This window comes from Parasteatoda tepidariorum, chromosome 3 (assembly GCF_043381705.1).
Source record: "Parasteatoda tepidariorum isolate YZ-2023 chromosome 3, CAS_Ptep_4.0, whole genome shotgun sequence".
Classification (NCBI taxonomy): domain Eukaryota; kingdom Metazoa; phylum Arthropoda; class Arachnida; order Araneae; family Theridiidae; genus Parasteatoda; species Parasteatoda tepidariorum.
The window spans coordinates 64921338-64945371 of NC_092206.1; the positions used below are offsets into that span (position 1 = coordinate 64921338).

The 24034-nt window shown below is 28.8% G+C and overlaps 1 protein-coding gene across 1 annotated transcript in view; it reads left to right on the plus strand.

Annotated features, from left to right (window-relative positions):
* Positions 1 to 4162: 4162 nt before the first annotated feature.
* The window catches only part of LOC107445677 (mediator of RNA polymerase II transcription subunit 25), a 33607-nt gene continuing 13735 nt past the window's right edge, over positions 4163 to 24034 (plus strand). The window contains exons 1-14 of the mRNA XM_016060137.4: positions 4163 to 4375; positions 8336 to 8471; positions 9347 to 9392; positions 9483 to 9607; positions 10564 to 10662; positions 11740 to 11860; positions 13280 to 13345; positions 14243 to 14330; positions 14923 to 15069; positions 15703 to 15920; positions 16622 to 16715; positions 18556 to 18756; positions 19330 to 19840; positions 19983 to 20154. Coding sequence (XP_015915623.1) covers positions 8353 to 8471; positions 9347 to 9392; positions 9483 to 9607; positions 10564 to 10662; positions 11740 to 11860; positions 13280 to 13345; positions 14243 to 14330; positions 14923 to 15069; positions 15703 to 15920; positions 16622 to 16715; positions 18556 to 18756; positions 19330 to 19840; positions 19983 to 20154 — 2007 coding nt within the window. The 5' untranslated portion in view covers positions 4163 to 4375; positions 8336 to 8352. The remainder of the gene's footprint in view (positions 4376 to 8335; positions 8472 to 9346; positions 9393 to 9482; positions 9608 to 10563; positions 10663 to 11739; positions 11861 to 13279; positions 13346 to 14242; positions 14331 to 14922; positions 15070 to 15702; positions 15921 to 16621; positions 16716 to 18555; positions 18757 to 19329; positions 19841 to 19982; positions 20155 to 24034) is intronic.

The window sequence follows — 24034 nt, forward strand, 5'->3', positions numbered from 1 at the left end:
ATTAACTTTTCTAAAAATATGCATTCATTACATTCATTAAACCATGTAGTATAGGCAATAACGAATATTGCGAACCAGCCGTTAAGCAACTTCAATATAAATGAATTATACCTCTTAATGCATTCATTTTTCAAAAAAATTTGCAAATTAGTACAGATCTTCATTCATACAGGAAGAAAAAGAGATAGTGGACAATATACGAAGTGATCTGTAAAGTCTACCTTTGATGTGTATTTTAAAGATTCTTATCGAATGTGATGCGAAAAAAATATACACATTGGTTATCGGAAATTAATATTTAAGCGAAGAAAAAACAAAAATGATTAATTACAGTAAACTAAAGCAAGTGTAATAAACCTTAAAACAGGTTTAATGGAGGTTTAAACATGATAATGTTTCTAGTAATCGTCTTTCAACTCCTCGCTGTTCTTACGTCCAAGCACGTCTTGTTAATTACATCATTGCATTACGTGTCTTGTTTATTACATTATTACATTACGTGTCTTGTTTATTACAATATTATATTACATATCTTGTTTATTTTATTATTACATTCTTTTCTTGTCAGAATTGTTTATTACATTCGCCTGTGATTTGTCAGATTTTGAAGGCATTTTCGTGTTTTAAGTATTGATAAATATTCTAAAAAATATATATTAAAGATTTTTTTATGGAACACCCTTTGAAAGTTGAGAACTTGTGCGACAACAATTTAATGGCCAACTTGCTTTAATAATTGCTTTGATAGTAATAAAAGGGGGTAAATTAATTGTTTTTATAACATGTGTATTTGTTAATTAAAATCAACTTAGACAGGCAATCAACTTATTGAGGCTCTCAACTTAATTGGTTTCAGTGCAACACACATTTGAAGCGATTGCTTTAAATAGAATGTTAGAAATTGAATGTAGAACAAACAATGCTTTAAATAGAATGTAGAACAAACAAGATCTAACATTTATCAAGTAATTACTTCTAAGGGATGCGTGATGCTTGCAACGTGTAGTAACTCCTAACAGAAGTTAACATTGTAGGTAATTAAACTTCCGCATTTTCTATCCGTATCAGATTGTATTAACTATTTTACCTTAACCGAGTATCCACTTTCCTAAAGGAATAACAGGCTTATAGCCTGATGTTTTTTGATATTATAACCTGTAGACCTTCTTGCAAGTTTTATTTTACCTTTGAAGGGTTTAGTAGTTGTCTTCTTCTCGACCGTGAAGGACTAACTCACCTTTGCATTCCGGAATGCAAAGGTGAGTTAGTTTCACGTTTTATACAAAAAGCCGACCTCGAAGTCGAGCTTATACATACGTTTGATCGAAAAGTCTTCCTGTCTTCTGAGTTGGCTTGAAAATTATAGGTATATAGCAAATTCGATATAGATCAACATCTCAACGCTAGTTCTGAAATAAAGTGGTACGAATATGTTACACAACTGAGTTTAAAATTATGACTGTTATTTTTATTTGAACTATTCTACTAAACAATTCCATATAAATTGACCTATACCTATTCCATATAAATTGAGGTATCAATTATCATGTTATATGAATATATTTTGGTTAAAATAAAATAAAATGACTATTCATAAAAGAAAGACCACTATAATGCAAAGAAAATGTGTATTTTTTTATCTAATTAATGAATTAAAATTCTGGTCGAGAAGAAAAATGAAAGCAGATTACATGTTTCACTTTTGAAACTTTGTTTTTAAACTGGATATAAAAATAAAAGAGAAAGATTTCTAAGGAAAGAACATGCAATCAGACCAAAATTTTTAGTTGAAGCAAATGTATTTTTAAGTTTTGAAAGTCTGAATAATTGTTATGTTACTCGTATGGAATTGTTTATTTTTTTCTCTTTTATTTCTTTTCTCTTTTTGTTTATTTATGTTTTTTTTTATTTTTTGGTTGATAATTTTATTTTATTTCACAGTTTATGTTGGTTGTGAAGAATTCAAACGACATAAAATTTTATACTACTAATTATGAGACTTAACATTAATCTAAGAAATCATTTAAGTTTGATGTCTAAATTTATTTGCATTTAATAACGTAGCTCCATACAAATTTAAATAAGAATCTTTTTCTTTTTAATAAGGGATAAAGCTTTCCTTTCCCTTTTACATACATATAGTCTTGGTTTATCACAATTTATTTTAATAAAATACTGAAATAAATTGTAATAAACCAATTAATTAAATCGTAATAAATATTAAGATTTTTTTTTGCTTGTTTTCATTTTTAATCGCTGGCTCCTATACTCATTATTTTTATTTTAAAGTAACAATGGCATCGAATGAGCAACTGCATCTCGATGTGAAAAATTTTATCGATAATTTCATAATGCCTGTCTTGTAAAACGTATTTCTAACTGAACAATCTATTTTAACCTCCTTTAGTTATCTAAAATAGCTTTTTTCTATTTATGTGCAGATACCGAAAAATATGTACATACAGTAATGGATACCCCAAGTCATATATGTATTATATTAAATTTCTCAATTCGATGAAAATTAATGAAATTTAATGTAAACTTTACAAGCGGTTTTAAATTAATATTTTGATCGACTATGATGCTTTGAATATATCCATAGTCAAAGAATTATTCCCCAAAATTACTAACCGTTAAGAGACGGTTCTCAGAAGGATACCGAAGCCAAGCCCGCCTGGCAGCGATCAGTGTGCGGGTGGATCCTCTGTCTACTACTGATCTACTTTGATCTGTCTGCGGAAGGACCGAGGATGTGCGGTATCGGCCTTTGTTGAACTGTTGTACCGTATAGTTCTCCAATTCGCCGGCTGTATGTTGCGCTACCAAATTAGGGAAGCCCTGCCCTCCATAGAGAATCAAAATTGTGATGGCTAGCTTTCGGATCACCCTCAGGATCGTCGCTAATAGCCCATTATGCAGTTCTAGTGGGACGTAAATAAAATCCGACCAAAAGAATTATAGAGTTTATAAGGATTGAGTATGAGAGAAAGTCACTGATTTTGAATGATAGCTGAGAGCCATGCTCTATTCGCGATCGAATACATCGTCTGCGGCGAAGACCAGTTCCATGTCTTGACCCTCTCCCCTTTTTTTTCCTCCTCTTTTCATTTGTATAGATATTTTCCCCTCTGTTAATATTTTTCGTATTTAATTGTCAAAAGCATTTTTTAAAGTTCCCATGGCGTTTTTTTTCTTTTTTTTTAGAACTATGTTTAACGTAGTTTCTATTTCCATATAGTTTCCTAACTTAAACGTTTTTAATCTATTTGAAAATCAAGACAGAATTTAACGTACTTCCTTCTTCTATGACTCTCAACACGCTAATGGTGAAAGCATGCGGAGTGTTGCCATAAGTTGAGAGTTCTGCTATACGCTACCTGTAGAGCCAATAATCTTTAAATTAATTTTTTTAAGAGACCACCACGCTGTGGACTGATGGTAAGGGCACAGATCTCAGAAGAACGTCAAAGTTAAGCATCATTGGCTGTGGACAGTAAGCGGGTAGGTGTCCGCTGTGATCAGCCTGTGTATAGACCGAGGGTGTGTGGTATCAGTCCTAGCTAAACTGTTTTATCTTCAGATCATCGGGTTACCAAAGTAGGGGAGTCATCCCCTCTGCAGAGGATCAAAAAGTGCGATACCATATCTTCGGATCATCCATGGGATGTTTCTCATACCGTCGCCAATAGCTCATTGTGCAGCTCTAGTACTTAGTACTATGTAAATAAAGTACCTACCTCCTTAAGAGATCATGAAATTTTCTATCATTCGAAATTTTTTCTGAAATTCTAGAGTGACTACTAGTTTTCTACCATGCAAAATCAGTCTGATCAACCGATTGCCTTGCACAATCGAGCGAATGTTTCCAAACTAACTACACGTAAAGGACTATTCTTACTCTCTGCGATTTTTTCGAGAACCAAATTGAACGAGAACCATAATACCCCCGAAATAATTACCCCTGAAAAACTCGCCAATTAGTGGTTCTCGTTCGCATGTGAAAAAATATAATTTTTTGTGAGTCAATAATCGCATTTACGTGGTATCGCATACGCGAAGTACTGTGAGAATGCTTCTTGCTCTGCCCTTCTTACTCGTTGGAATGCTCCAATATTCCAGTATTATCTATTTTGTGTCCCACAGAAATAAGCAGCTAGAACCGTTTCACATAAGTATCAGAAACATCTGCGCCACTGTTGTTTGTAGCTGTAAGCATCCCGAATGACGAGATCGATTGGTTTCTTATTACTAAATGCTATGTTATTAAATAATCTTTCGTTAATTCGTTGTTGAAAGTATTGAACTCTGTTCAAACTATGTGCTGTTAATATACACATAGCATGTGATCTTTGAATTGTATAAGTTTTTGTTTTTGGTAAGTGATTCATTCTACACTAAAGTGCAATCAGTTCTGTCCTTAGTGAAAATGAAAGATCGTTGTTTAAAACACACTGGTTAAAAATAAGTTTAGTGTATAGTTGTTTCATATTTATATACTCTCAAATAACGTTACTTTATAAATTCAAAATATTTGCATATTAAGCCATTTTTTTTCTCATATTAAACTCATTCGCAAGAAATTTTTTTAATCGAGCTTTAACAGAATAGAATTTAACTCTAGTTATAAATCTACAAATCTGTGAATGTCACTGAAATATGCTTATTATAAGTAATAATCTCAGTGAACCCTTCTAAAAAATAAAAATTGTGAATTGTAAAAGAATTCTCCTCAGCTCTTACTTTACTTTATCTATCATATTAATTATTTTATGACATGTTCTATTAATTTTAAAATAAACTGAGACAAATCAGTTTTTGGTGATCAAAGCATATAATCATGGAATAATTAATATATTAAAACTTATGTGTGATATAAAGCATTCATGATCATTATGCCCAGATGATTTTGAAAAATAAAGTAAAATACAGTTTAACTTTTAAAACACTTAATTCGTCGAGTTTCATTATGAGAGACATTTTTAAAATATTATAATAAATACATAAATTTTTATAGTAATTGGTGTTTTCAGATCAAATTTAAAGTTATATTGCTAAATTGGGATATACATGATTAATGTGAAGCTAGAATAAAATAGCAAAGTGTGTTGTTTTATTATAGATTAGAATTATTTCATTATAAATATTATGTTGTGCTACTAGTTAGATTTATTGTGGAAATTAAATTAAACCATTTTATTGTTAAAATTAATGTATTTTGAACTATACATTTATAACACAAATTATATTTATGATTTTGAAATTTTATTCATGCATTAAAAACTTGTTTAATGAAGGGCTTACAAGCCATGAAATGTGCAATAGCTAATTGTGATAAAGAAGAAAAACTAAGTAAATTTTATTGTGCCATTAAAATTGTTTAATTTTAGTAATAATTACTGTTGATATAAATTTTGTATAGAACTAATTATATCAATTATGTATGTAAAATGTAAGCAACAATTTTTTTTTTTTGGCTCTGTAGACTTGTTTTCAGCTTTCAGACCAATTAAATTATAATATTAAGTCTTACGGTTTTTAGGAAAATCAATATAACAGAGAATTTTTCAAATTAGAGTTGTATTCATTGAATTACTTATAATGAATAACACATTAAACTTTTTAGCCCTTAGTCATTCTACTTTTTTATTTCATAGAGATTTATCATGTTAAAAAGAAAAATATTAATTCATGATTGAGAATGTCATGCCCAATAAATTCACAAAACAGTTTTTTCTTATGATTATTATTATCCTTGTGACAGAATTTTTGTAGCTTTGTGTGGCAAACCTCTCAAGGTTGGACACAGGTTTATGGACCCATTTTAGACCCCTTCCTCAAAACACAAAATTTTTCTTTTCATGTTTACTGGAATTTTTTACGAGGCTTTATTCAAGGTTTTAGTTTTTATAGACGACATATAAGAGAATTTTCTTCAATTTTGTGTTAAAAAACATTACTTTTTCTCAAGAAAAAATTTGGTGCGGGTGCTGGGACAAATGTTCCTGTCTTCTCTCCCCTCCCCCCCATTGAGTACATCTTTGAACTTCTTTAGTGTTCATATCTTTCAGCAAGACAATTTTAACAATAATAATTGTTAGTAATTTTTAACAACAGAAGCACTTTGATTATCTAAAAAATGTATCCAAAAATAAAATAAAACTGTAGATAACTTGTTTTTAATAGTAAATGTAAAATAATTTTATCATCAACTAATAAAAGAATATTTATTCTAATATTATGGCTATTTTCTTCCATTTTTGAAAAAGACAAGAAACATTAATTTCTTTTTTCGCATTTTACAAGTTATCAATATCAAAAAGGGAAAATGTAAAAACCGTGAAATCTGTGGCAATAATTTCTGAAACAAAATTATTGGTGACAAAATTGGGTAGATTTATAATGAAATCGCACCAACCGGACTCTTTGAAAAGGACTACTGAATCTGTGTTTCAAGATCCACTTGTTGTAGGTTATTATTGTATTAAAAATGTCAAGTTTTAAATATTATGTGAAAGTTAATAGTAAAAACTGTCAAAAAATCAATGGAAAAGACAATAAAATCATTCCATGACAAAGTAAATACACAATTAAAATTTCCCATTTTATGTGAATTATATCATGACCTTTAAAAACCATGTAAGAGGCAGAACTCATTCTAGGCAGAAAAAAGGGCAGGGTGCATAAGTTTAAAAAAAGGGCATTATTATTCTAAAAAGGCAATAATTTCTTTCTATGGGCTTTACACGTTCTTTTAAAAAACATTGTCAATTAGTAAAATAAATTTCTTTTTTAACTTTACTAAAAGTAGCAAAGCAATCATTAATTAGTAATTTTTATTAATAAATTAACATATATATCGAGTTAATGAGCTAATTAGTTTAGTAATTTATTTAAAATGCATGCATATATTAATAAAACAATAAATGTATGTTTTTAAGTGTCTGTAGTTATGATTTAATAATTAAAATGATTAATAATAATTATGATTTAATGATAGTGGAAGTAACTGCAAACTTTCAAAGACAAGTGCAACAAGGGGTGTGATGGCTATTTTTCCTTTCCCATATAAATCTATGCATTGACAGCAATGACAAACTAAATAAAACGAGTTGAAAATAACAAAAGTTTTATAAATCCATTGTAGAATTTGGGTGAAAAATAAAGAAGGGTTGAGGAAAGAAAGAGCAAAAAGGGTATGGAGTCTATTACATCAGAGCACTAATTTACTTCAGGGGAAACAGGGTGGATTCTTTTGACTAAAAGGGCAGCAGGGTGCTGCGCCCTGTTTACCCTGTCTAGAATGAGCTCTGTAAGAGGGATTAGTAACAACTGCAAAAACAAACAAAAAATCAAACCACCACTTAAATTTTTGATACTGTCATTGTAAACTGGGCATTTTAACACATGATAATTTAAATATGCATTTTAAATTTCACCTGTCGTAATAATATTACAAGAAAATACCTGAATTTTAAAACCAAATGGAAATGATTTAGCATTAACTGTTGAAGAAAATGGTAAAATCATCACGTTAAAAGGGATTTCAAACATGTGATTTTAATTTCGCTTGGCGTAATAAAATTTTCATAGAGAAACATCAGAATTTTTTCAACAAAAAAACAAAAAGCTTCACAATTTATATCAATAACTGTAAAAAAGCTATTGAAACATGACATGAATTTACTGCAATCTCAGCGTAAATCAAGCATGTCTAAAAGTGATTAACCTACTTGGACTTCTAATCGATTCTGGCGGATCTGGTAATAAAAGCATTTTTAAAAAAAACATGGGAATATTAAATTTAATAGCTGAGCAATGAAACACATTGGAATGAAATTTCGTACCCCCCCCCCCCCCCCNTTCGCCCCCCCCCCCTCCCTTCTAGTATGCAGGTACGACAATCTTATGAAAACAATTCTGTAATGTTCTGTGTGCTTCTGTTACAAGGGATGTTCTTAAGATACTGTATATAATATTTTATTAGGTTTTTGAAACTGTACATGTTTGTAATGTTCATTACTTGGATGAAAATATAATTTGTTGTTCACAAGTGAATAAAGTTTTTAAAGATTACAATGGACTAAGTATTTTTTTTAAACTAGTTATTCAATGGACTAACTATTATTCATTTTAGTTAAACTAAAAATATGAGTCGGAAAGATACTGATAATTTTATATCAGATAACCTTTAGAAATTTCTCATAATGAATTGTCATTTTGCATTTACAGCATTGTTAATTCTATTTTGTTTATATTATTCTGATGAAAACTTGTGTCTTCTATGTCATAAGCTTAAGATTACATGTCATATTTTTAAAATACTATTTATTTGCAGTTTATTATTATTTCATCATGGTTGTAGCAGATCAAAGTAGTTGGCAAGCTGATGTTGTTGTTGTCTTGGAAGGGACGGCAAATCTAAGTCCCTACTTTGAAAGTTTAAAAACAAACTACATTATTCCTACTTTAGAGTAAGTTTTCCATTATTTATTAGCACTATCTTTTATAAAATTTTTTACATAAATTCCCAATAGCATAGTTAATTTGAAACTGCACAAATTTAGTTTGCTTTCTTTTTATATCACCTGTTTGTTGTGATGTTAATATTTCATTAATTTTTTATAACGCTCTGATATTATATGTTTAATTTGAAATTTTGTATTGTTCTGGTTTGGAGATACCATTGCATTCTGCAGCTTATGTGCAGAATTTTACATAGAATTGCAGACCAATACAGGGTTTTATACCACCAGTCTTAAATTTTGTTGTGTTACTTTTTAATTAATCAGTATTAATTGTCATTCAATGAGGGAGTTAATGTTCCTAAATATAAGTGTAGCTTCATTGATGATCATTGTAGTCAATAGTATTTGCTGCATTACTTGTAGAAAATTACATATAAGCATTTTTAAAGTAAATTAAGAGTGCTTTTTTTTAAATGAGCATCTACTTTTTCACATCTGCTCATTGAAAACAAGGATGAGTGTAATGAATTTTATTTTAGTATTTAAAATGTTACTACTGTTTATAAGTCTCTAAAATTATTGAATATATTGTAATAGGCAACTTTAAATAATTTTTGAAAGCAATAAATACGTGATATTTTGCTATTGCATGTTGAAATCAATGATAAATACTCTTGAATAATATTTAAAAATTTTTTAAGAAACTAATATAAATTTAAAACGAACTATGCAGCATCTATAAAAAGAATCACATTAATTTGAAATGACTTAATTGCATTGCTATTTATATACATAGGATTTTTTTTTTCAGTGTTTACAAATATTTGAAAAATATGTTTTTAGTTCAATTTTAAATATTTATCTTTTTTTATGTATTTTAGATACTTCAATGGAGGTCCTGCTGATGATCGCGATTGTGGCTGTGATGTAAGAATTTCAATTTCGTTTATATTTTAAGTTTTATCTTAATTTTAGACCTTTAAGAAAATAATAGACTGTCTTGATTATTTGTTACAGACCAACTGCACCATGTATGCACTGGTTGTATTTATGGCTGCTGATTGTGCTCCAGAAACTGCTGCGACTGTGTTTGGTCCAACTCCAAGTACTCATAAATTCTTAACATGGCTAGAAAAAATAAAGTGAGTATTCTGTAAATAAATGTTTTAAAAATTTTTATTTGTTTCTAAGATATTTTGTGTACAATTTTATGAACATTTTTTAAAGAGATGGTTTTAATACATGCATGTATATATTTCCTGAGGCAGTAATTTTTTAGGTTTTCTGCAACACACCTCACTAGCATCAATATCTTTCTATGATATATTTTTAATAGCAACAGATATATATGCAGGGTCCGCGCTAAGCATTTGCCATCTTGCCAAATGAGATAAAAATTTTTATGAGAGTTTATGAAAAAGGCCTATGTGTATTGATTAAAATAGTATATAAAAAAAATTTCTAAATTGGATAGCTTAGGTCTAAATTTTTACTAGTATATTTTTAGTAATATTTTTAACTGAAAAAAATGTAGAATGACTCTTCCGGTGAAAACATAAATATGAAAGGTGAGCATTACATAATATATTTTTTTCTTAATCAATTTGAATCATGATAATCAATTTGCTTTTGTATTCCAATTGTCTACTATGTTGTAAAATACAAACTTTCTCAGAACCTTGTTCATGTGAGCATTCTAAAAGTGTACAACATTCAGTGTGGAAGGCTCCATAGGGTTAGTAGTGTTTCCTTCCACTCCAGTGTACTAAGAAAGCAATTTTTTGAACAATTTTGCTGGGAGAAAAACATCATTCAAGAAATTCTGGTGGGAAATTTTTTTGCAGATCAACTTTTGTTTCTTGCAAAACTTGGGCTGTAATGAAAGCCAAAATTTGTCTCCCTAATGAGATATCTTTCTGTAACATACTGCAACAATGTCTCCATGATTCTCCCATGGGGTATATATGCACATTTAAATCTATGAAAACCATAGATTTATCTTACTTTATAGTCTATATATTTTAATTTATAATAATGTATTATGCTTTCGGTATATGGTTATTTCTATACAAATGATACATACTTTTTTGAACTTTAGATTCATTGGTGGAGCTGGTGAATCCCACAGCCATGTTGCTGAAGGATTAAGCACAGCACTTCAAGTTTTCGATGATTTTCATACAATCAGAGATAGCAAGTTAGTTAATTTTTATGTTATTTTAGACACATAATTTAAGAACAAATGCTCTGTTTTAGAGTTGTCAATTTTCTAAGTTTTTGTTCCATTTCATTTCCAAATGTCAATTTTTTAATTGACGTTTGGAAATGGATTGATGTTAGTCCTATTGAATGTTTCTCATAATATTTATTGTTATTTTTTATAAATTACTTTGTAATTGTTGTATTTGCACTTATCAAGATAACAGTTCTTTAATGTATTATTTGTTATCCCATTTTTTTAATGATATTTGATAATGGATAGCACACTGCTTCAAATAAATTGTTTATGTTCATCTCATTAAAAACTTCTTGCAAAATTTTTTGTTCATTTTTATGAATCTGGTAATTATTGCTATATTTCTACATCTTACAAAACTAAACTGCTTAATTCCTATCATCCTGATTTGGAAAAATAATAGAATTTTAGAAATATAATGTTTCTTTGACATCTTTCTTCAATAACTTTCAAGTTTAAAAGGATGTATTTTCATCTCATATTTTTTTTAAGTACCTTATATTGCTTTTTCATAGCATACATAAGTGTTTTTTTTTTTTGTTGTTGTTGAATTTATATTCTTATTTTTTTGATGAATTTATATTCTCCTTTTTAATAATAATAGGGCTCATTGTTTCTAACATAATATTAATACATTAAATTGATAAATATGTTCCGTTTTTGTTAGTTTTCTTACATGTTAATGTTTTTAATTTAATTTCATCTTTATTTAATTTTATAGAACTTTGTTAGTTTAATAGACATTTTTTAATTGAATGGTAGTATTAATGATATTAACTACTGTTAAATCCTCTTTGTAATTGAGTTCTAAATATAATAAGTATTTGCATTTTGCATCGTTGAAATTTCTTTGTGTCAGGTTTTTTTAAAAAGAGGATATAGTTTTTATTCTTTAACAGTGTTTTTTACTGAATTAACTTTTCTCAAATTGTCAGGAAAAAAATTTTTTGATTATGGTTGTTCATTATTTACTTTTTTTATGTTTAAATGTGTAAATATTTTAACTAACTAATATTTTTCATTCTATTTATTTTCAAGTATTAAAACTCAGAAACATTGCATCTTGATTTGTAACTCTCCTCCCTACCCACTCCCTGCTCTGGAAAGTTCTGCATATTCTGGTTTAATGACTGAACAATTAGCAGCAACAATGGCCGATGTAAGCATAATTTTACATTTGTTTTTATAGTAAACTATATTAATTTGTTTTCATTTAATATTTATGTTCTAATTGTCTTAGATATAAACTTTTTTTCATAATGGAATGATATTGATCTTCATTCAAAATCAATAAATTTCAAATTCAAATGAAGATCAATACTGTTCCATTATGAAAAAAAGTTTATATCTAAGACAATTAGAACAAAAATGCTCCTGCCATTTTTTAACACAGAGCCCCATTAGCTTATTTTTCCTTTTCTATGTGCTTATTTTTACATATAAATGAAAATGAGGACATTCTTAATAAGCTTCATTTCTTAAATTGGAAAAAAAAAATCTTGTAAAAGCAGGTGGGGTATTGTTGTTAAAGGATCTATCATTTTATAGAAAAATACAATAAAAATCTTAAGTTATTTTGGTAAAAATAAGAAATGACTGTAAGTTAATTAAATTCTTAAAAATATTCAATATTTTTAATAATGTTAACACTTATAATTTGTTGGTAGGAAAACTCTTAAGTAATATTATTTAAAATGCAGAATGATATTTTTTAAAACATGTAACTTTAAAATTGTTTCCTATAAGAGACATATTTTTGTTAAACAAAATAAAAATTTAGAATTTATTGTTTTACACTGATCACATTGGGTTTAATAGTTTGGTTTTATGTAATAGATAATTTTATTTATTGGATTTTTTTTCTTTGTAATCTTGTTTTTCTTGAAAAAAGGTGTAGTGAAAAAAATTTAGCCCTTCAGTATAATTGGGAAACAGAATAAATAGATCCTATAATTATTATTTATTTATTTTATTTATTTATATATATATTTTTTTATACTCTTAAACTTTTTGGGAAAATAAAATAAAATCAATAAAATTAGCGTAAGTTCAAAAAGGTTTTTTTTCTTTAGATTTAGGGATTATCAAGATAATTTAGGGTTTATCAAGATAGGTTACTTATTTACAGTTAACATTTATTAATAAAAATATTTAATAATTTTTCGAGCCTGATATTTAAAGTAGATCTTACTTAAATATTCAATTTTGTTAAATATTCTTTATTTTGATACTGTCATTATATTTTGCATTTTATCTTCTCTTTCTTCCTTATATTATGATTTGAGAATATGTACTTGCGTAAAAAGTGCCTCTTAAAGTATTTTTAAAAATTAACTAAAACCTCATTTAAAAATTATTATTATTTAAATTTGAAGTATGATTTAATATGTTGATAATAAGTAATTTTTTTTTTTTGTTGAATGTGAAACTTTTGAGTTACTTTTATGCTACTACTACGTACAGAAAGAATTTATAACCATAAGATCAATTATCATCGAAATAAATAACCATCAGTCTTTTTATTAGTCCTAAATTAGGCCTGTGTATATATATATATATTATTTTCTTATTTTTTAAGCGCCATATAAACTTCAGTGTGTTATCTTTGAGGAAGATTCCTGCCTTTTACAGAATTTATGAAAAGGTACTTTATATTTATTTATTTATAATTGAAATTTCTAGAAAATATGTTGATAAAGTCTAGTATTGTCTCCTTATCACATTCTTAAATATGTTGATCTATTGTTAACATATGTAATAAAAATTACTGTATATGTAGGATTATTGGTTAGTTACTTATTTGTTTATGGTCCCTCAAAGTAACTGTTGAAATTATGTAACCATTTTAAAACTGCTTTTTTACATTCATTGGCTTTAACAGTTCTGAAATGATATTATATTATAAACTGGTTTAAATGGAGATGTAACTTTATTGTTATTGTTTTTAAAATGTTTGAATAATACACAAACAAGCAAACATTATTATTTCAAGCACAAAAATTTTGCTTAATGAAAAGAATAATAAAGCAAGCGTAATTATTAATAAAGTAATATATTAAATAGATTAAAAGTTAATCAAGTGCCACTCACATTTCCTCTTGAATTATCACATACATTTAGTGATTTGAGTGGGGAAAAACATTATTATAATGATATTATTATTGAAATGTAACAGTTTTATATATTTGTAATACTTTAATTTAACATTGGGACTGGCTATTGAGAGGAGATTTCAGTAAGATTATTAGAAATTTTTTTCTTTTAAAATTATTAATCAAAATCTTTAAAAAAAAAAGTTGTAAGTTGTGCAAAATTTTATACCTTTATTAAAGTGGCTTCAATTTTTGATTTTTTTTTAAGAAACTCAAAATATTTATAAGATTGAATGCATTGGTCAACCATTTGCAGGATACTACACTTGCTTTGCCAGTGTAGAGTGGAGTGACAAACATAATAAACATTATTGTACTAATATAATTTCATATTGTTTTCATTTATATAGTATATATATATATATATTCTACTGTTTTTCTTGAATTAGGCTGGTGGAGACATGCAACAAATCACCACAAAGAATTATGCTAAGGATAGTCGACATTGTATACTTCTCAGTGGTTACCAATTACAAGGTTGGTTAATTTTCTTCTATGGTTTTTAAGTGTGTGTTTTTTTAATATTGATATTTAACTTTTTAATAGTTAGTCAATTTTTTTTAACCTATTAAAGTGTATTTTCTTAGTAGGAAAAAAACAAGTTTTCTGTTTTAGAAAGATGCCATGCTCCTCCCCAAACTCAAATTATAGTTTACAGTTAAATGATTAATCTACCGTTTAACTCTCTTTTCAAATAAACTGGTGATTTCTCTAACTTAATAATGAATAGATTACATATTGATAATGCTTTTCTGAAATATTAATTTTCAAGCTGTAGGTGACAAAATAGAATTAATTAATTATCGAAGTTAATTTTACATTATTAAGTATATTTTAATTTTAGTAGTATTTTGTGTGCTTATAAATATGTCTGTGTTTTGTTTGTGAGATTAAAATATTTGAAAAAAAAAGTTCTCTTGTTGGTACAAAATAATAACATACATTAATTAATCATTCCTAAGTAATTTTCAAAAATAATTAAACATTTTTATCTCCTATAATTCACTTTCCATTTTAATTTCTTTTTTTTCCCCAATATAAACATTATGGCAAACTTTGATATTTTCAGAGAGGCCTATAAGTCCTCCTTTGATGGAAAACAAACCTACTACTGCTTCTGTATGTAGTCCAACATCCACTGCTCAGAAACGACCTGCTACCAATTCACCACCTCATCCTAGGGAGACTGCTGGATTTAAACAACCCAATACACAGAGTATGTATTTTATTTTTATATGGGTAAAATATGATAGATTTTGAAGGATTATAGATTTTTAATATGAAAGATAAGGAGTTTATGCATTTCAGTACAAATTAATATCAACTCCTAATAGAAGGTTTTTAAGATTCATGTTTGAAAAAAGTGTGACTTTGGTCCGTTAATACGTTATGTATCTTGATGGGGATTTTTTCTATATATTTTTTTCTTTTTCCCAATTGGTATGTATAAGATGGTTTTTTTTATATAAATGTTAACTAATAATAGGAAAATTAGAAGAAAAAGTTTGATTGTATCTGATTTTATGAGCAGGAATCTTTATTAGCTCTTAGGTTAATGTCTCTTATTCTTTGTATTTTTATTAACAAGATCATTTAAAAGATTTTCACTGATATGCTTTTCCTTTAAAAAATTTTTGATAAAATGTCCTTTAAATTAATTGGTTAGTTCTGGTGGGATATTTAGTCAATTATTTTAAAATTATTAGCTCAACTTGTATACTCTGTTAACTGAGAAATAACATGTTTAAATTCTGTTGTTTACTCTTAAATCACATTTCTTTTTTTAATTGCATTAGAGTAATTGTATCATTAGACTTCACAAATATTGAATCTTTATTTTATTTTTCAGATTACAATCCTGGGGGATTAGAATGGCCCACTTCAGAAAGTCAAAGTGGAACAATGACATCTCAAAATTCTGTTCAGTCTACTTTACAAGCTCCTAGTACAGGACAGTCTCCATTAGGTGGTTATGGCCAATCTTCTATGCCTGCACAACCCAATCAAGCATTGCCACAAAGAACTGGTATTTCCATGCCTTCATCTCACCTCAATTCTATGAATCAGGTATAAATTCTATTTATCACAATTTTATTGCACGAAATTCTCTGATTGAATAAAAATGCCATTAGAAACAAGGTATTATAATATTAAAATTGTCATTCTTTCAAGTTCAAGTGTTAATGTGTTTATTTATGTGGATTGTTTATTTCTTGAAATTGAAAAAATATTAAAAAAGTGTTTTGTTCTGGAATACTTAAATATGAATAATTCAAAAGTTTATTTTGTTGGGTAATGTAAATATGTCTTATACATAAAGATTCTTAAATTTAAATTATAAAGCACAAATTTAATTTTTTTATTTTAATATCTGAGAGTAGTTAACATTTTTGACAAAATTACTTGAATTTACTAAAATCACTTCTAATTATTTTGTAATTAAGTAATGAGCTCGGAAGAAAAAACATCGAATTCTATTTTTTTATTCTATTCAACTGATCCAAAGTGTTTTATTTTAGAGACAATAGTTACTTTTTAAATGTTGTTATTTTTGTTAACTTACTAACAATGTTTTTTAAAGTTTGCTTTTAATGCAGTGTTTCGTATGTTTCTGAGAACATTAGAAATTAATTAGGGAAAAAAAACTAAATTTATTTTTAAATTTGTATTTTAACTGAATAATTGTTAATTCTGTTTAGAGACATATTTGCTTGATTACTGATTTATTAATATCTTCTCAATGTATTAATCGATGTACTTTATTTTAGCCAAACCCTCCCAATGTTACAATTACTAATAAAGGACCACCTCAACACTCAGATGGTATTAGACCTCAAAGAGGCCATTCTCCTGTTCCTAATTGTAAGCCTAGTTTTGTTAATATTTTCACTCTGTATTTCTTAAAGTTTCATTCTATGAAAACATTTTTTTTTCTTTTTTTCTCCAATGAAATATGTTTTAAAACCTATGTTATCTCAGCTAAAGTGTTCACTGTGTATCAGAGAATTTAAAAGCAGAGTAACAAAACAATGGGAAAACACTTGCTGTTTACAACACTGTTGAGAATATCTTTAGTCATGTGAGATGGCATATACCAGAGTTTTAATAATAAATTCTGCATTAAGTTATCTGAGTTTATGTGGTTTACTTTATTTTATATCAATTCAATCTTTTTTTTAAATCTATACACAAAAAATCGGATATATGTTGCCTGTGTATAATTATTTACTGCTTTGAACATCTTTTCAGCTCGGTCCCCGTAGGTATTTATCATTTCCTATATCATTAATGTAAAAGAAATTCTGGTCCTTAAAGCATCCTCTAATACTAAACTAAACTCATTGGCAAGACAGCCCATTGAGTGCCGTGGCCCATTGTACCCATCTCAGTTTTCTTGACCTTTGGATTCTGGAGTGCAAGAGCAGCTGTTCTGGTTGGGTGATTAGCCTAACTCAGAACCCCCATTGTTTGGCTCCCAAGCATGCTTGGTACTCATTTTATCGACCCACTGGAGGGATGAAAACCTGAGTCAACCTTGCCTGGCCCGAAGATTGAGCCAAGGACCTGTTGCATGACAGTGCAAAGCACTACCATTCAGCCATCAGGTGCCATCCCCTAATACTACTCCTTTGAAATACTGAGGAGTTTGTCTTATACAACTTCTTTAAAAATAAACTTGTCTGCAGCTTTAAATTCAATATTGTCAGACTATAGCAAAGTTTCTGAAGGCTATATCGTAAATGGTTTCAGAAAAGGTAATTTTTCTTCAGTTTCGACCCAGAAGAATGCTTTTCAAAAAAGAATGCGGATATTGACTTCATGGAGTGCTTGCAATGTAATAACGATCTGGCTGCTTACGAATCAGAGAAATTTCAATAGCTGTACTTTTGGAATCTAGTAGAGGGGAAGATGACTGGTAGTCTTCCGATCCACCATCATTATTCAATGTTGCAGCAATTGAAAATTGTCTTCCAAGGACTTGAAGAACAAGAGAGAGAAATGCATGCCTTGGGAATTGGTATTCTGTACTATAAGACAAAAAAAAAGGGTAGATAAACAAAATGTCAGATTTTTTTTTACGTGAAAAGCTGTCTTCTTTGCAAAATAAATTACATTTAAGTTTCAGATTATATTTGGGTATTTTACAAAATGTAATTAAATTTTTACACATTTATATTTTACTTATCATGTCCCCAGTAAAGAGACTTCCCCTTATTTACAAATTTTTTCTTTAGTCCGAATAATGTTCTTTGTATATTTATGCACATGTATGTGTCTATATTTTTATTCGATTGTTCTTTAAAGTGAATATGTACTACTAAATTACTTTAAAATAATGTAGCAGTATTATATATATATTTTAAAAAAATCAGGATCAAAAATAGGTCTATAAATATTTTTGATTTAATTATGAAGAAAAAAAAATTTAAGTGGGAAATATTATGCAGATTATGAGTTTTTTTTTTATATATATTTTTATATCACCTTGAAAGGGGGAAATGTAACCTGTATGTATTATTAGTGGAATGATAATTTTTTTAAAAAATATATTTCTTTTTATGTTAAGAATTTAGCAATTTTTCTTCTTTTATTCTGTTTTTGAGCTGTTTGGCAAAATTAAATAAACCTGAGACAAATTGCATTTAAAATGCATTTTTGGGAGATAGAGAAGATATTAAGCTTTTTTTCTTTCATCTAACAGGTGGTCCCCGTATGACTTGGAATCAAGCTGCTGCACCTTCACCTCCTACATCTACACCCCCAACAACCAGTGTTCTTGCTGCACAATTAAATATAGGTCCAAGTAATATGCCAATTAGATTAAATTCACCTCAAATTCCCTTGAACCAAACTGTATCTAACATAGTTTCTCAAGCACAATCCACAATGAATAGTGGTCAAAGTAAGTGCTGTTAATAAATACAATTTTTAAATCAGTTGTTATGTAAATTTAATGTGTGACTATTAGTCAATAACTGAAGTATGAAAATAGGATGCTTCCAAGTAATATTTTGCAATAATATTTTTTTTAAGCTAGTCAATAATTGTTTGTCAATTTTGATCAATGCATAATTGAACTACTTTTATTAATTGAATTGCATTGATCTATATTTTGAAATAAAATGTGCAATTTGTTTGCAATTTTAATTTTGCTAGCAGCTTCCAATTTTAGAATTTAATTTAATTAGAATTTATTCAATTGAATTTAATTTCATTATTGCAAGGCATTCTGCCTCAATCTTATTTCAAAATTTTTAAATTAATAAGCATTATAAAATAAGGTTTTATCAATATTATGTTGCAAGAAGTGATCCAAAGGGGTAAACATTTAAACGTTTCTAGAACTAAGGAAAATCATAAAAACTATCTTTATGCATCATTTTTCAGGCTTTTTTATTTTTCCTGTTGTGTTTGTTGCTCATATTTTTTAATCCTTTATCATTATATTTATTTGTTCATCCATTTATGTTTTCAGATGTTTTAAATGCTGGTGGTATCAGAGGAAGTTTATCTAATATAGGCCTCAGAATGCCTACAGCTTCATCTGTACCTGTTTCAATTGGTGGATCTAATCCTCTTGCACCTCAATTGAATCAACACCAAGGCTTTGGCCAAAGTTCCCAACCTCAACTGCAACAGACTACGAGTATGTCTAATACAATGCCCTCTATGCAATCTAAGTTAGGCAACACAAACAATGGAAATCAACTGATTTCTTCTCAAGGTCAGACCATGACTACGGCATCTACTTCCAACATGCCGTTACAGTCAGTGCCTGGTATTTTGCCTATTTCTCAGGGCACCTCACAGCAAGGGCAACAACCCACTAACCCCTTAGCCACCACAAAAGACAGGCGAACGATATGGCAGGGCTATCTCGAGTTCCAAGAGAAAGTTAACCCACAGCAGGTACAAGGACAAAGAGTGACTCACGCTTTGGCTTGTACCTTTTCTTCTGTTGTGGCTAATACAGGGGAATTAGATGTGTAAGTAACTATTCAATTTTCCATTATTTATATTAAATATCATTAAATTGTCATTAATATTAATAAAAAGTGAATTTTTTATTCACTTTTTATGTTTTATGTGAATTGTATTTTTATACCAAAGCCTGTCTTATTTATTTAGCAATGCTGATAAGTGGCCAAATAGACTTTCACTACAATTGATTCCCAGGCAATTGATAGTAGCAGCCAATTTATTTGCAATTTTGAAAACTGCAGCCAAGCATGTGCTTATTCATTTTACTCAAGATTGTGATGCTTTGAACAAGTTGTGTAAAAACATGAGTTCTGGCTTGGTAAGAAATAACTTTATTTTCAGAATTTAAAATTTAATCATAATAGTATTTAACCACTTTTAATATGATGCAAAGTTCAGTATATTGCAACTCAACTGTCAAAAATTGTCCACTGTTAACAAATTATATTGTGTATATTTTCTTATAATATTTTAATGCACTGCATTGTTAATTCTTTGTTTCCAAATATCATAGTAAAATATTTTTTTGTTCCTGATTATCTGAAACTTGTTAGTTGTATTTCATTAACTCTGACAATTGGACTGTACTCAATAATTATTTTATTTTAAACTTTTATACACACATTTTCACTGTTGTATAGACACATCCGCTTAATTGCGGAACTCTTTTAACACTGCTTCAAATAATTATAACTCTAAGAGATGGTGCTTGTGTCGCAGTGGGCACGAACATCCCGCCCAACATTGACATGTTTACATTCAATTAACTCACACTTATTTCATTAAATGCAATTAATGAAAATAAAACAAAAACACAATATAACAATAACATTGAATCACACACACAAAAATTATACATTAATAGGTAAAATACAAATTTTTGAAATGGGGCGTTTGAAAATTCCTGATTGAGTTTTGACTTTAACGACTCTGACACGCTTATCGCTGCCAAAATAAAGCTCAATTATTCTACCTAATGCCCATTTTTGCGGGGGTAGATTTTCATCCTTAAGGAGCACTAGCTCATTTTTACATTGTCCTTTTTTACCATCCACTTGGACCTCTGTTGTAAATTGTTAAGGAATTTTATATGCCATTTCTTCCAAAAGATTTGAACTATTTTAGTTAATTTCTTCCAATTAGACAGTTGATTGTCCTTATTTTGACTTAAATTTGGTTCTACAATAGCGTTTAAAGGTCTACCGATTAAGAAATGAGCAGGAGTTAATGCATCATAAACATCAGAATCAGGTGACAGAGGTACAAGTGGTCGCGAATTTAGAATTCCTTCTATTTGGGTTGTTACAGTGAGGAATTCTTCGTAACTCAATCTGGAATTGCCCACAACTCTTTTAAAATGAAATTTAAAAGCTTTAACGCCACTTTCCCAGAGACCACCGAAATTGGGTGCTCTCGGTGGGAGAAAGTGCCATTCGATTCCCTCAGTTGTTAAATAGTTAGCCAAGCAATCGTCTGCTTTTAAAACCAAATTATGCAATTTTGATAGATCTTTGTTGGCTGCTGTGAAATTTGTGGCATTGTCCGAAAACAACTTAGAACATAAACCCCTACGAGCCACAAATCTCTTTAAACATGCAATAAAGGCATTTGAGGTTAGATCCGTTACTAATTCTAGGTGTATTGCCTTAGTGACTAAACACACAAAAATGCAAACATAAATTTTATGGTAAATTCCCTTCCGTGAATCTGTGCCCGAGCAATTGAAAGGAAAATCAGCATTTACTCTTTCTTTCGGGAGATTTCCCATTAACTGTTCAACTCCTAAAGGTTTTACCTTAAAGCAATCGTGCACAATTTTCCTGCACGTTGCTTTACCCTGAACTGGCCAACATTTTTGTCAAACATAATGTAGTAAAGCAGTAGGCCCTAAATGAAAATCTCACTTGTGATAGAACTCTAAAATTAGCCTATTTATTTTATGACCTTTAGGCAGGATAATTTGAAATTTACTATTAAATTCTACATTAGCATGATTTATTCTGCCATTTACTCTTAACACTCCTTCTTCATCAAAAAAAGGATTTAAATTTTTTATCTTACTTTTGTGTGACACGTTTTGTTGAGCCCTTAAACACTTGAGCTCTTCTTCAAACTCTATACTTTGAACGTTTTTTATCAGAAAAGTTTCACTCTTACTTCTTTCTTTCATAGTAAGAGGTCCCAACATCCTATTTCCAGAATTCCTTACATTGTGGATAAATCTGAAAAGATAACTAATAACATGCAATACTTTAGAATAACTTTTGCTAATATCAAGTAATTCAAGAATAAAAGGGTTAGAAGTCATATGAAGCACAAGTTTGTTAATTTGTTCAAAATGTCTAATCTCGCACACAAACACATAATACACTTTAAACTTTTGCTATCAGCCAAAAATGCTCTAGACATATTTCTCATATTAGACGATTTATGACTGTTGACCTCCGTTAAAGATTTTCCGCGTGAGACAAAAAATAAAAAATAAAGCTAGTAGTTAAACGTGATGCAAATTGCAAATGGGTTTCATTTGTGTGCCTAGTTGTTTTCTTAAATTTCTCTAAACAATACTGGGGGGTCGGTTCAAACTCCCTCAAAACAATTGTTTTTATTTTATCATAATCACTGAGTTCGTTATCACTTATGTAAGAAATTACGTTTGACGCTTTTTCGCCTAGTAAGTTCAAAAGAATTTCAGCCTTAAATTTATCGGGTACATTTTTTGTTATAAATAAAGGACCTTTCCAAAGAAGCAAAAAATAAACCCCATACTTCAGGCTGACTCGGAATACATTTATACTTTTACTTTTCATTATCGAATCCAGAGACTCGTCCACATTAGTTTTTTGAACTGGCTGCTTATGTAACAATTCCAATTCTGCTTTTGCTCACTCTAATTTTATTTGTTCCAATTGTAACTCTTGTTGTTTACTTTTCTCAAGTTCTTCTAATTCTGTTTTCCTATCATCTATTATCTCCTCGATTAGCTCAGTTACCATATTATGATCTGATTTGTAACTCTCAGTATTTTTTATAAGATTAGTAAGATCTATATTTGTCATTTTATCACTTATTATCACACCTAACTCAGTAGCGGCAAGTTGTAAGTCTACTTTTTTCGCGCCTTTAAACAAATATGCAAACAAAATATGATCACAAAAATTAACATATATCACTTAACTCATATGGATAAATACAGAATTTAACTGGTGGGAGTAAATGACCAGAAAGTTCATGCACCTACTTTGACACTACATGCTCATCCAAGAAGTTTAACTTTTGATTTTAAAGTTTCACTTTGAATACGTCGTAGCTTACGCACAATGAACATTAATTGCACATCTCAAAATTTATCCATAGCTCACTAATTAGTCCGGTTTGTACGAACCAGATGTATTTCATTAACTCTGACAATTGGACTGTACTCAATAATTATTTTATTTTAAACTTTATACAAACATTTTCACTGTTGTGTTGTTTCACACACATCCGCTTAATTGCGGAACTCTTTTAACACTGCTTCAAATAATTAAAACTCTAAGAGATGGTGCTTGTGTCGCAGTGGGCACGAACATTAGTAATATAATAATATTTTAATAATGATTTCTAAATGTATGAGATTTAAACTAAAATGTGCATACCTGTTAGTCTAGATTCAATGCAACACCTAGACTAACTATAAATGTTTATTATGTTAGTATTTTAACATGTGTGTCTCTTTAAAAAGTTTCTAATGAAAATTAGCATGTACACACTATTTCTAGCCTATACATTGATCTTATTCAAAGTTATGTATAAATTAGTATCAAAGTTATTATAACTAAATTAGTAAGATCATGATGTCCTACTGAACGCAAGGTTTCAACTGTCGTACACAAGGGCCTGTTGAAAATATGGCAAAAACTTATAAGAAAAGTTCGAAAATTTAGTAATGGAAAAACCCATTACTTAAGTGATATTGAATTTTGAAATTAGTGCTAACAAGCAATTTTTCAAACAGTTCAATCATATATTGTTGTATTCTCGTATCATCTATTTGGCTATCTGATATTGTTGTAAGTTTGGAACAGCACATAATCGCGAGTAAATATTACCATTTATGAACATAAATCAATAATTATCATCAAGAACTAAGTACAATATGGATGACTTATTAAAAAAATTTCAAAAGCCACATTAATTTATGATTCAATTTAATTATT